Here is a 12,930-nt window from a genome sequence, read left to right on the forward strand (position 1 = left end):
TAAAGAAAACTCAACTTCAGAATGATTAGAAGACTTGTCCAAGGTCACCAGACAATAAGCAGAGGAGCAAGAACCCAACTTTTTAAACCCCTAGTTATGTGCACACTCCACTGTCAAGCTGCCTCCACACAATGAGGAAGATTTAAACAATTCTGTAAAATTTATAGAAGGCCTTTGGATGAAGAACCTAAGTGTGATCCTTCAGAACAACAGTGTGACCATATGAGCAAATTAGTGGTTTCTCTATTTGCCTGAGTCAATGTGATTTCCATCCATAATATAAAAAACCAACTCAAACTAAACTAAACCCATAATTGATGTAGTTTCATACATGCTTCTTTTATTAGTTAGGAGGAATAGTTTTACTAGACAAATGTAAATGTTTTATTAGACAAATTTGAGCATGATCTAGTGATTCTTATATAAAATGATCTTCATGTTAATGTGATTTTATCAAAAAGTCAAAAAATGATTTCTCTCTTTCTAAAGACACTCAAAAACATGAATAGTACAGAAATAAAACTGTGTGTATGTATGTATGTGTGTGTAAAACAAGTTATTAACTTAAATTTAGGATTTAATGTAAACTTTATTTTACCTTTCCTGGGGCATTCCTGTAAGCCTGCATTTTCATTCACTTTTCTACGCCCAGTGTTAACACGAGATTGCACATAACTGTATGGAGTTTGCCTGTGACCCTGGATCTGAAGTTGCTGTTTGGTTGAAATTAGTCTGTTTTTGAGGACTTCATTTTGTCTTTCAAGCTCATGAACTTTCTCTTGCAGCCGCTCAATCATTTCTTCCATTTCCACATCTCTTCCCAGCCGCTTGGGGCCGCCACCAACCCATTCATATCTTTTCTTGTCATTAACTAGCCGTATTAACTTGGTGGCCATTCTAGGGAAATAATAAAAAGATGAAAAGGAATGTGAGAAGTCAGCATAAAATGCATTCTGTTGAAAGGAACATAATCACTGTGAAGACTTCAGTGCAGAACCTGAATAATAAATTTCAGGTTTTGATGTAACTATTACTGCCTGTGAAGAATCCTTTGATGATAATTGAAACCACTGGGCAACAATCTGCTTTATAGCACTGACAAATAACAGTTTCCTAAGGCTTATCATTTAAGGTTAGTAAAGAGAGGACACATATTTACTCCATATGTTCCTCAAATGCAATTTTTAACGCATGACCTTATGTAGGAATGCTGTATGCACTTAAATGTAGCTACAGATTGTGGATATGGTGGGTTATATCTGCAAGCCACAGTAAGTTAAAACTTTGCAAAATTGTATTAAGACTATGCAGCATTTAGGTGATGTATTGTTTTCAGTTTCTCTAGGATTAAGACATATTACAAATATAAAAATGTTAAAATGCATAGATACATACATATTAAAAGCCCAATGAAAAATTCAAAAGAAACCCAAATGCACCATTAAATGTTGCTTAGTGCTCAAGAAACATGCCTGTTTAATGGTAGAACTTAATTAGGTACAGAAAGTATTATTTCAATGGTACTTTTAAATTTAGACATACATTGTGCTTTTGACCTCTCAGGAGTTTATACCTTTGATTCTTTTAAGTTTTGATAAAAACTGGTTAGACAGAACAAAAGACAGAAAGGGCACATGGGGGTGATGTAATATACACGTACGGAAAACATGCTTGACAGTGAATGGAAAAATCTTGGCAGTACAAGAAAGAAAAGGTGGCTTTGATGAGAGACACAAGTTCAAGACTTTACAAAATTGGTCGCACATCTTCAATAGCTGATTCTAGTTTATACTGAATCTATTTTTATAAAGACCCAGACAGGAGATTGAAAATAAAAACACACTTCATTTTTCTTTAAACGGGGGTTTGCTTTATTTTAGCATGGTTATGGACAGAAGCTTTTACTTAGGAGAACAAAAGTGAAATAAAAAAAACCCTTAATAGCTTTGGGATGTCACAGAACAACCTTTTTTTGCCCTAAGCAGAGTCCTCAGTAAAAGCAGTAGTAATACATGTCTATCTACACTTCTGGCTACTCGGCCTACAGCATGCAGCATCAGGGGAAAGCTATGCATAACATAATCAGTTAAGATTGTTTTCTTTTTCCCTTGAGGCACATCCATTAAACATGCTTTATAAAGGATATAGGATAATAAAAACCAAGATCCAAGAGTACCACAAACACCCTAGTAAAGTAATCAATGGATTAGTTCCTTTTCCACCTAATCCAGAGAAGGATATATCATTGAGGAATCTGGGCAGGTATCGTAGCCCAACAGAGCCACACACTCTACCTAGCCCTTTAGGACTCTGAGCCCCACCAAACGGCTTATCCATAGAAAGATGGGAGCCATTTAAATGAGATGTCAACCTAAATATCTGAATCTTCTTTTACACAAGGACTTTCACACGGATAGAGATTACATTCAAAAGAAAGACATAGATTTAAGCAAAGATCAATAAAACTAAAAGCTGGTTCTTTGAGAAGATAAACAAAATTGATAAACCATTAGCCAGACTCATCGAGAAAAAAAGGGAGAAGACTCAAATCAATAGAATTAGAAATGAAAAAGGAGAAGTAACAACTGACACTGCAGAAATACAAAGCATCATGAGAGATTACTACAAGTAATTATATGCCAATAAAATGGACAACCTGGAAGAAATGGACAAATTCTCAGAAAAGTACAACCTTCTGAGACTGAACCAGGAAGAAATAGAGAATATAAACAGACAAATCACAAGCATTGAAATTGAGACTGTGATTAAAAATCTTCCAACAAACAAAAGCCCAGGACGAGATGGCTTCATAGGCAAATTCTATCAAACATTTAGAGAAGAGCTAACACCTATCCTCAACTCTTCCAAAATATAGCAGAGGGAGGAAAACTCCCAAACTCATTCTACAAGGCCAGCTCCACCCTGATACCAAAACCAGACAAAGATGTCACAAAGAAAGAAAACTATAGGCCAATATCACTGATGAACACAGATGCAAAAATCCTCAACAAAATACTAGCAAACAGAATCCAACAGCACATTAAAAGGATCATACACCATGATCAAGTGGGGTTTATCCCAGGAATGCAAGGAGTCTTCAATATACGCAAATCAATCAATGTGATACACCATATTAGCAAATTGAAGGATAAAAACCATATGATCATCTCAATAGATGCAGAAAAAGCTTTTGACAAAACTCAACACCCATTTATGATAAAAACCCTCCAGAAGGCAGGCATAGAGGGAACTTACCTCAACATAATAAAGGCCATATATGACAAACCCACTACCAACATCATCCTCAATGGTGAAAAACTGAAACCATTTCCTCTAAGACCAGGAACAAGATAAGGTTGTCCACTCTCACCATTATTATTCAAGAAGTTTTGGAAGTTTTAGCCACAGCAATCAGAGAAGAAAAAGAAATAAAAGGAATCCAAATCGGAAAAGAAGAATTAAACTGTCACTGTTTGCAGATGACATGATACTATACATAGAGAATCCTAAAGATGCCACTAGAAAACTACTAGAGCTAATCAATGAATCTGGTAAAGTAGCAGTATACAAAATTAACGCACAGAAATCTCTTGTATTCCTACACACTAATGATGAAAAATCTGAAAGAGAAATTAAGGAGACACTACCATTACCGTTGCAACAAAAAGAATAAAATACCTAGGAATAAACCTACCTAAGGAGACAAAAGACCTGTATGCAGAAAACTGTAAGACACTGACGAAAGAAATTAAAGATGATACAAACAGATGGAGAGATATACCATGTCCTTGGATTGGAAGAATCAACATTGTGAAAATGACTCTACTACCCAAAGCAATATACAGATTCAATGCAATCCCTATCAAATTACCAATGGCATTCTTCACAGAACTAGAACAAAAAACTTCACAATTTGCATGGAAACACAAGAGACCCCGAATAGCCAAAGCAATCTTGAGAAAGAAAAATGGAGAAGGAATCAGGCTCCTGGACTTCAGACTATACTACAAAGCTACAGTAATCAAGACAGTATGGTGCTGGCACAAAAACAGAAATATAGATCAATGGAACAGGATAGAAAGCCCAGAGATAAACCCATGCACATATGGTCACCTTATTTTTGATGAAGGAGGCAAGAGTATACAATGGAGAAATGACAGCCTCTTCTATAAATGGTGCTGGGAAAACTGGACAGCTACATGTAAAAGAATGAAATTAGAACACTCCCTAACACCATACACAAAAATAAACTCAAAATGGATTAAAGACCTAAATGTAAGGCCAGATACTATAAAACTCTTAGAGGAAAACATAGGAAGGATACTCTATGACATAAATCACAGCAAGATCCTTTTTGACCCACCTCCTAGAGAAATGGAAATAAAAACAAAAATAAATGAACGGGATCTAATGAAACTTAAAAACTTTTGCACAGCAAAGGAAAACATAAAAAAGATGAAAAGACAATCCTCAGAATGGGAGAAAATATTTGCAAATGAAGCAACTGACAAAGGATTAATCTCCAAAATTTACAAGCAGCTCATGCAGCTCAACATCAAAAAAACAAACAGCCCAATCCAAAAATGGGCAGAAGAGCTAAACAGACATTTCTCCAAAGAAGATATACAGATTGCCAAGAAACATATGAAAGGATGCTCAACATCAATAATCGTTAGAGAAATGCAAATCAAAACTACAATGAGGTATCACCTCACACCAGTCAGAATGGCCATCATCAAAAAATCTACAAACAATAAATGCTGGAGAGGGTGTGGAGAAAAAGGAACCCTCTTGCACTGTTGGTGGGAATGTAAATTGATACAGCCACTATGGAGAACAGCATGGAGGTTCCTTAAAAAACTAAAAATAGAACTACCATACGATCCAGCAATCCCACTATGGGCATATACCCTGAGAAACCCATAATTCAAAAAGAGTCATGTACCAGAATGTTCATTGCAGCTCTACTTACAATAGCAAGGACATGGAAGCAACCTAAGTGTCCGTCGACAGATGAATGGATGAAGAAGATGTGGCACATATATACAATGGAGTATTACTCAGCCACAAAAAGAAATGAAATTGAGTTGTTTGTAGTGCGGTGGATGCACCTAGAGTCTGTCATACAGAGTGAAGTAAGACAGAAAGGGAAAAACAAATGCCATATGCTAACACATATGTATGGAATCTAAAAACAAAAAATGGTTTTGAAGTACCTAGGGGCAGAACAGGAATAAAGACGCAGAGGTAGAGAATGGACTTGAGGACATGGGGAGGGGGAAGGATATGGTGGGATGAAGTGAGAGAGTGGCATGGACATATATACACTACCAAATGTAAAATAGATAGCTAGTGGGAAGCAGCCACATAGCACAGGGAGATCAGCTCGGTGCTTTCTGACCACCTAGAGGGGTGGGATAGGGAGGGTGGGAGGGAGACGCAAGAGAGAGGAGATATGGGGATATACGTATATGTATAGCTGATTCACTTTTTTATACAGCAGAAACTAACACACCATTGTAAAGCAATTATACTTCAATAAAGATGTTAAAATAAAAGTTTGAAGCAAAAAAATAAGATTTAATATGAAAAAGCAGTCATCATCTAGAGAAAAACAAACGACTCCAATTTTTAAGGCAAGAAGAGCATATCCATAGAGAGGCTTAAAATTCCTTCAAAGATATGCAAGTAAACTTTGCCAAGAAAGGTAAGATTGCATCTTTTTGTCCAGTAATAGCAATAATTTTCATTTGATTATTTTATATTAATGAAATAAGTGATCGGGTAAAGTTTGAGTACTTCTTTAGAAAGGTGGTTTAGCAAATCTACATTCATACTAAAGTAAGTGATTCTAATTATATCTTAAGGATAAATTTAAAGGTAGTTTATCCATGTATCTAGGTAATGTCAGTGGTGTGAAACTGAGAAGGAAATTAGAGCTTTGGGTCATAGTGGTCATTGGATCACTACCCTCAGGGCTGAGTAAAATAAAATTCCTGGAGGTTAAATGGCTTGAACATACCATAGGCGAGTGGCAGAGAGACAAAGAACACATGCACATCACTTGACTCCTAGCCCAGTCCTTTTTCCATTAAACTACATAGCTCATTATTAAGTTGTTTTCTATTTTCTGGCTAGGACAAATTACTAATGAGGTCAAGGCTGTGAATTTAATTCTTTTACTGACCAATTAGGTTTACAAAGGAAAAAAACTGTTCAGCGGTCATAGACTAAATGCCTCATTCAGACAGGGTGACGGCTGTGTTAGTGGTCAGAAAAAGAAACAGGCAAGTGAGTCTTGAAAAAAGCCATCATCACGACTCAAAAACCAACTCAAAGTAAAAGCTCTGCACAAAGCAGGTCAGTGGGTCATTAAAACAAAGTCCACAGAATAGAAACTGACTAGAATCACTCCTTTAGAGGCTAAGTTCCAAGCGGAAGAAAAACCCCCTATCTTCTTTGTTCAATCGTTGTCTCACCTTTCCATTGAACCTAGAACATGAATGTGAATACAGATCTGTTCATGCTCACAAATGAGAATGAACTTTTAATGCCACACATTCGGAAGACAGTCACTGTTCCTGAACAAGAAAGAATGAAAGCTATCTACTCTTAAGAAATAATCCCTGCAGAAATTTTTTGCATACAAAAGTGACCCTGTTTCCTCAGAAACAATAGATTCTTTGAAATAAATACAGATTCTAGATTAATCCAAGCAAAGTGAAATATGTTCCAGATAGTGATGTTCTCATTAGTAAACCCCAAATCTTAAAGGAACATGCATCCTAACAAGTTAGAGTAGCTAATTACTTTTTAAAACTTTCATTTTAAAATCAAGACGTTTAGAAAACAGATGTTTTGGCCATTTGCTTATTAAACTATAAATATTAAAGCAAAAGTTATTTAGAGATACGATACACTCATGGCACTCATAGCTATTAGCTCTTTCTTTCAAATGGCAACTTCAGACATAATAAACACTCATAATCTTCTTGGTTTATTATCCTAGTTTGTAAGATTTTCCATTTTTAAAAACTGTACTGATTTATAACCTTCCTTGCTCCAAAAAGGATTCAAGGTGGGGTTTTCAATTAAGTTTATAGAAAAGCATATCCTCCAAACTTTACAGAGTCAGGAAAAAAAGCTAAAAGCTTTTTATCATAACCTTTTAATTTTATCCTCTTGCTTGCGGGCATGCTGTTTAAGTAAAATGTTCTCATCATGCAAACGCAAAAATCTGTCTTCCAGTTCCTCACGACTGATACGTGACACTGCCTGGCGAGACTTCATTGTCCGTGTTGTTGAAGTTTCTGCAAAAATGCCAAGGTAATTAATAGGAGGATTACTTATAATAGCCTCTAAACACAATAACTGTTGATATTAACACAATCTCTGATGCACTCATCTCAGGTATTTTTGTGACCTACAATTAAGACTGCTTTAGAAAATGTCATAGCATTGTTCACGCCACTGATAGGAGGTAAGAACAAAAATCTTTGCTGTTAATACTTTATATGCAATATTAAGGATTTGAGCAACAATCATTTCCACTCAAAAAATGTATTCAAATAACAATGTAAGACGGAACTTACATCAAATAAGAATGAAAGATGCAATTCTGATTCAATAAAGACTTTTCAATTTATATGCTGAATGTTGAAAAAACTAAATAAAAAGTCGGTATCTGTAAGTATTTTTTTCAAAGGTAAGAGTTATAACAATAACAATATGATTAAGATATTTTTCTGAGCTATGGCTTGTAGAAAATAAACAATAAAATCTGTAAGACCAAGCAAACAAAAACATTCACAAATCATTTATAAGCTATCATATATTTTTAAAGAACTTTTACACCTTTTAGCAGGTGTGTATATATTTTTTTACATATGCTTAAATTTGCTATTTTCCTGTGAAGCTGGTCAATTTTCAACAGTCCTCCAAAAGAAACAAGGAACAAATGGACAAAGATTAAAGCCCTATGAGGCGGTTACTGAGGGCAAGACTTGAACTTAGGGTATCAAATACTAAAAAATAGCCTTGTACACTTAAAATTATTTGTATTTTAATCCCTGATACTCCATCAAAGATCTAAAGCAAAGCTTATAGGGCTTCCCTGGTGGTGCAGTGGTTGAGAGTCCGCCTGCCGATGCAGGGACATGGGTTCGTGCCCCGGTCCGGGAATATCCCATACGCCGCGGAGCGGCTGGGCCCGTGAGCCATGGCCGCTGAGCCTGCGCGTCCAGAGCCAGTGCTCTGCAACGGGAGAGGCCACAACAGTGAGAGGCCCGCATACCGCAAAAAAAAAAAAAAAAAAAAGCTTATACATTCTTTATACTTTTTAAAATTTTTCTTGTTTTTTATTTTTTACTTTTTTTTAACATCTTTATTGGAGTACAATTGCTTTACAATGTTGTGTTAGTTTCTGCTGTATAACAAAGTGAATCAGCTATACGTAATACATATATCCCCACATCCCCCATTCTTTTTACTTTTAACAATAAAAGCTGTATAGTCAAATTCATCTTTTTCAATGAACCATATTTTGACCACCTTTCTGTGGTAGTTCAAGGTGGCCACTTGCAGTGTTTTGATTAAAAAGTGTATGAAGAAGCCTTAGTGGAATATATTTTACATCACAGCCTTCTCAATGACAAATGTTATGGAATGACAGAATAGCTGACACACCGTACACACAAACAAAAACACAGCTCTACACTCTATATTGTTCCTTAAAGCAGTCCTTTTCTTTCTCAGTTTGAAAGTGCTTTTTAGCTCTATAGCAACCACTAAGTGATAAAAGGACAAAGAAAACCTCTAACGTATATTAATTTGATAAAACAAAGTCAATATCACTTGGCTAACAAACCATTTTGAGATATTCTACTTGAAAGGCAAAAATGTTTAAATATGGCATTTCCTCTCATATAAAATTTAAGCTGAAAGAAACATTTTAATGGCGAATGTGATTTAAACCAGGCAATTTGGTTTGGAGGCTTGGTACTCTCTGTGTCGTTTCTACTGATGTGTGGAATTTTAAGAAGATGATTTATAACAATTCTTTATCAGAACAGAGGGGGATTTTACATTTTCTATGAGCTGTTGATAATTGATGCATGCAGTAAAATACCATATGTTGTTCTAAATTCTCCATCTTCTTGTTTAGTCCAGTCAAGACTATATAGTTACTTAAATGGCTTTGTTTGTACGAATATCAGAAATACTTTAAATTAAAAGTAAAGAAGTTACTGATCAAAGTTCATAATGGTAATAAATAACAGCTGGCTGTACCTTGTAACCCTCCCATTCCAAAGAGATTTAGACCTGTATCTTTCACAGGCAGGTCTCCTGCAGTCTCATCAGTTGGACCAGACATTGTGTATCTGTGGAGAAAAGAAAATTCAAATAAAATCTTTCCAAGTTGTAACATTAACTATGCAATGGAATGAACCAAATAAAATGAATAAGGCACTAGAACTTTAATGGACATCTTATTGCCCACATGTGCTGCTTGAAGAAGATGAAAGCTTCTATTTTAAAAGTAATACTACACTCGGGCTTCCCTGGTGGCGCAGTGGTTGAGCGTCCGCCTGCCGATGCAGGGGACACGGGTTCGTGCCCCAGTCTGGGAAGATCCCACATGCCGCGGAGCGGCTGGGCCCGTGAGCCATGGCCGCTGTGCCTGCGCGTCCGGAGCCTGTGCTCCGCAACGGGAGAGGCCACAACAGTGAGAGGCCCACGTACCACCAAAAAAAAAAAAAAAAAAAAGTAATACTACATTCAATCATGGAGCCAGTGGTCCTTTCAACAGTATATTTCCTATCGTTTGCTTAGGAAATGAGGTAAGATTATCATTCTTCCTTTTCTCTTCTTCTTTTTCCTCTATCTGAAACAAAAACAAACTCCCCCAAATTTAAGAAATACCTCCTCTCCATCCTCTATCCCCTTCTCTGCTCCCCAAAGAAAGAAGGTATTTGGAAAAAACTCAAGTCAGGAACTTGATTCAAATGGTTGTTTCTCTTACTTACTGGCCGGTCAAGTCACCTAATCTTGCTGAGTTTCAGTTCCTTAATTTAAAAAAGAAAAAAACAATTCCTATGTCACAGAGTTATTTTAAAGGTAAGTGAGATGGTAAATTAAAGGCATATAGCACATTTGCCTGGGATGTTCATATCACTTGAATATTAATCTTCAGCTTGATGCATAAAGGAGTGGGTAGTTCCAAGTTTTGTGAAAGAGGTTTCATAAATTCACCAGCTGGGTTTGTTTTTGTAGTATCCTTTGTTGCCATGAGGCCTAGGTCCCTACCTCCTAGGAAGTCCCAGGGCTTCCTACCTCCACATACATGCTGTCCAGCTAATTCTGGCTTTTTTACAGTTTCTATTCTTTACAGAGATGCATCACAGTAACTTAGTTTTAAATGCGGATGTGAGTGGTCCATGCAATGTTTAGTAATGCAAAAAACCAATGAAGATGTCCTAAGGCAGAGGTTCCCAATCTCTAGCACATTGGTCCTAGAATGTAAAGTCTGAGAGAGTAGCAAGCTGATTTGTCTCGTTTACCTCTGTATTCTCAGAGCCTGGCACAGTGCTGGGTGCATAGCTGGCATTCACTAAATAGTTGTTGAATGAATGAATGAATGAATGGAGTCCTTGGGGCTTCAGGGTCTGTGGAGCCAGAGATGGTTTCCAAAATCTTGTATGCATATGTATACATGCATCATCTTTTAGAGAGAAGGTTAATAACTTTTATTATAACTCATCAAAGATTTCGGACCAGTGCATTTTTACTGTGACATAAACAATTAACAGACATATGCCTAGGAGATCATCTACTTCTCTTGGAAACACTGCCATAGGAGAGGTCAATTTAGGAACCAAATTAGCAAGAAGTTTAAACACAGGACACTTGTGAAAATAACTTTTCCATGATAGAGCTATGGTGGCTTTTATAACAACAGTGATGATGATGATGGTGTTAACATTTATTGAATGCTTACTAAAACGTGCCAGGTGCTCTTCTAAGTGCTCTGCTTATGTGAATTAATTAACTATCTCACAATATCCTTGAGGTTGTTACTCAAAATGTTTCCTACTTTACAAATGAAGAAACTGATACACAGCTTAGGTAACTTGCCCAAGGTCACACATCTAAGAAGTAGTTGTCTGATCCTACTTTTGACTGTCACAGCTGGGAAGCAGGGGACCAGTGTTACTGGCATCTAGAGGCCAGAGACGATGCTAACTATCCTATAACGCACAGGAACCACAAAAAAAGAATTATCTGGCCCCAAATGTTAATAGCGTTGAGGTTGAGAGACCTTGCACAGTGCTGCGATGTCTCACCAACACCGTGTCATGCGATCTCTCCTGGCTCACTGCGTGCCACTCACACTGTTCTCTAGGTTCTTCAAATCCATGGTGCCCTTGTCTTGCTCGAGGCCTTTGCACTAGCTGGCTCCTCATTCTTTGGGACTCAGCTGAAACATCACTTTTTCAGAGAGGCCTTCCCTGAGCATCCTATGTTAGCATACTCTTCCAATTTCAGCGCTGTTTATTTCTTTTACAGCAATCATCTCGAACTGCAATTATCGAATTTACTGGTTCATTACTACTTCCTCTTCACTAATAGAGTGTAAGCATCTTGAGACCGGTATCAGTCCTGTTCAAAGCTGGTTGGGAACAGTGCCTGGCACAGGGTGGGTGCCAACATTAATGTTTATGGAATGAATACATGAATACCTGGCACTGAGACTAAAACAGTAAACAAAGTCTCCACCTTCATGGAGTTAAGAGGCTATGGGGTCATCACGATAAACAAATAACTGTAAAAATTAAGCAAACAATAGGTCACTCAAGAGGCTTAGGGTCTCCCAACCAATTCCTAATCCAGGGCAAATAAGCGAACTGTTTGTGTGACCTTCTACTTGAGGAAGGACCTGGAGAAGCACGGCAATTAGCCTCAACGCTCATCAGCTAGGGTTTAGGGCTGGGACAGAAAATTTCAAACCGGTGCTGGGGGTGGGGACAATGGGCGGGCTGTGATTCGGGCCTGAGGAGGTGGAGGTGTCTCGAGCCTGGCTTCTCTTCACGCGAGTAGAACTCCAGGGCTTCTCCAGGACGTAGAGCAGACCCCAGGACCCCGGCCCGTGCTGCAAGTAGAGGGGCGCCAACCTGCGCCCCATCTATTCCCCGGGAGTACTCACCGCCACTCTCGCCTCGCCGCTAGCTACCGTTGCTATAGCGCCGACGGCGTGTGGTGCGGCCGGCCTAGAGGAGCACGGGAAAAACATGGCCGGCCCCGTTGCCTCCTGGGAAATGTAGTTCTCTTCGGGCCCTAGCACGCCAGCTGTCGGACCTGGGAAATTCTCTTGCTCCCAACCCCGAGGCGCATTCCGGCGTCGCCGCAGTGCATCCTGGGAGTGGTAGTTCCCGCGGCTCCGAGGGAGAATGGCGGCAGGCGGGAGCAGGACGCAGAGAGAACTACATGGAGGAGGCGGGGTGTAGGGCGAGGAAGCTACGCGACTAGCAGTGGCGAAGGCTGCTGTATCGGCAGCATGAAGCGGACCCCGACAGCCGAGGAACGAGAGCGCGAAGCTAAGGTATGTCGGGCTCTCCGGAGTCTGGGATCTTTCGGGCACTTGTAGCTGGGGGCTGGGAACCGGAAGGGCCTGGTTGAAAGGCAAGCGGATCCATGGTCTTAAGCCAAGGGATGACAAGGCCTTGTCAGCAAGGGAGCCAGAGACTTCGGGGGCTCTAAATTCGTGCTGCTCGGGATGCAGGCCTGGTCCTGTTGGACCAGCTCACATGAGAATCAAGACACCATTTCCTTGTCCTGCTTCTGCACCTCATTCCTTGGTTAAATTTGTAGCTACCCAGGTGCCTCAGTTTACCGGACTCTCAGGTGCCTGTGATCATATCAGTTGTGCTTTCT

At 38.8% G+C, this 12,930-nt stretch overlaps 2 protein-coding genes across 10 annotated transcripts in view; one reads left to right on the top strand and one right to left on the bottom strand.

Annotated features, from left to right (window-relative positions):
* The window catches only part of RPGRIP1L (RPGRIP1 like), a 98,731-nt gene extending 86,399 nt beyond the window's left edge, over positions 1-12,332 (bottom strand). For 4 of the 5 annotated variants that reach the window (XR_003429836.1, XM_027092181.1, XM_027092180.1 and 1 more), the window contains exons 1-4: positions 12,203-12,332; positions 9,289-9,380; positions 7,166-7,310; positions 599-897 (exon numbers count right to left, since the gene is read on the bottom strand). Coding sequence is in view for 4 of the 5 variants with exons in the window: in XM_027092181.1 (XP_026947982.1) it covers positions 599-897; positions 7,166-7,310; positions 9,289-9,373 (529 nt within the window). In the remaining variant the exon portion in view is untranslated. Of the gene's footprint in view, positions 1-598; positions 898-7,165; positions 7,311-9,288; positions 9,381-12,202 lie in introns of those variants that run through there. The other variant, XM_027092182.1, reaches the window with a different exon arrangement.
* Positions 12,333-12,346: 14 nt separating this feature from the next.
* The window catches only part of FTO (FTO alpha-ketoglutarate dependent dioxygenase), a 373,774-nt gene continuing 373,190 nt past the window's right edge, over positions 12,347-12,930 (top strand). For all 5 annotated transcript variants that reach the window (XM_027092184.1, XM_027092188.1, XM_027092190.1 and 2 more), the window contains exon 1: positions 12,347-12,598. In XM_027092184.1, coding sequence (XP_026947985.1) covers positions 12,554-12,598 — 45 coding nt within the window. In that variant the 5' untranslated portion in view covers positions 12,347-12,553. The remainder of the gene's footprint in view (positions 12,599-12,930) is intronic.

This window comes from Aethalodelphis obliquidens, unplaced genomic scaffold (assembly GCF_003676395.1).
Source record: "Aethalodelphis obliquidens isolate GAN/ISIS:26980383/991018 unplaced genomic scaffold, ASM367639v1 scaffold75, whole genome shotgun sequence".
Classification (NCBI taxonomy): Eukaryota; Metazoa; Chordata; class Mammalia; order Artiodactyla; family Delphinidae; genus Aethalodelphis; species Aethalodelphis obliquidens.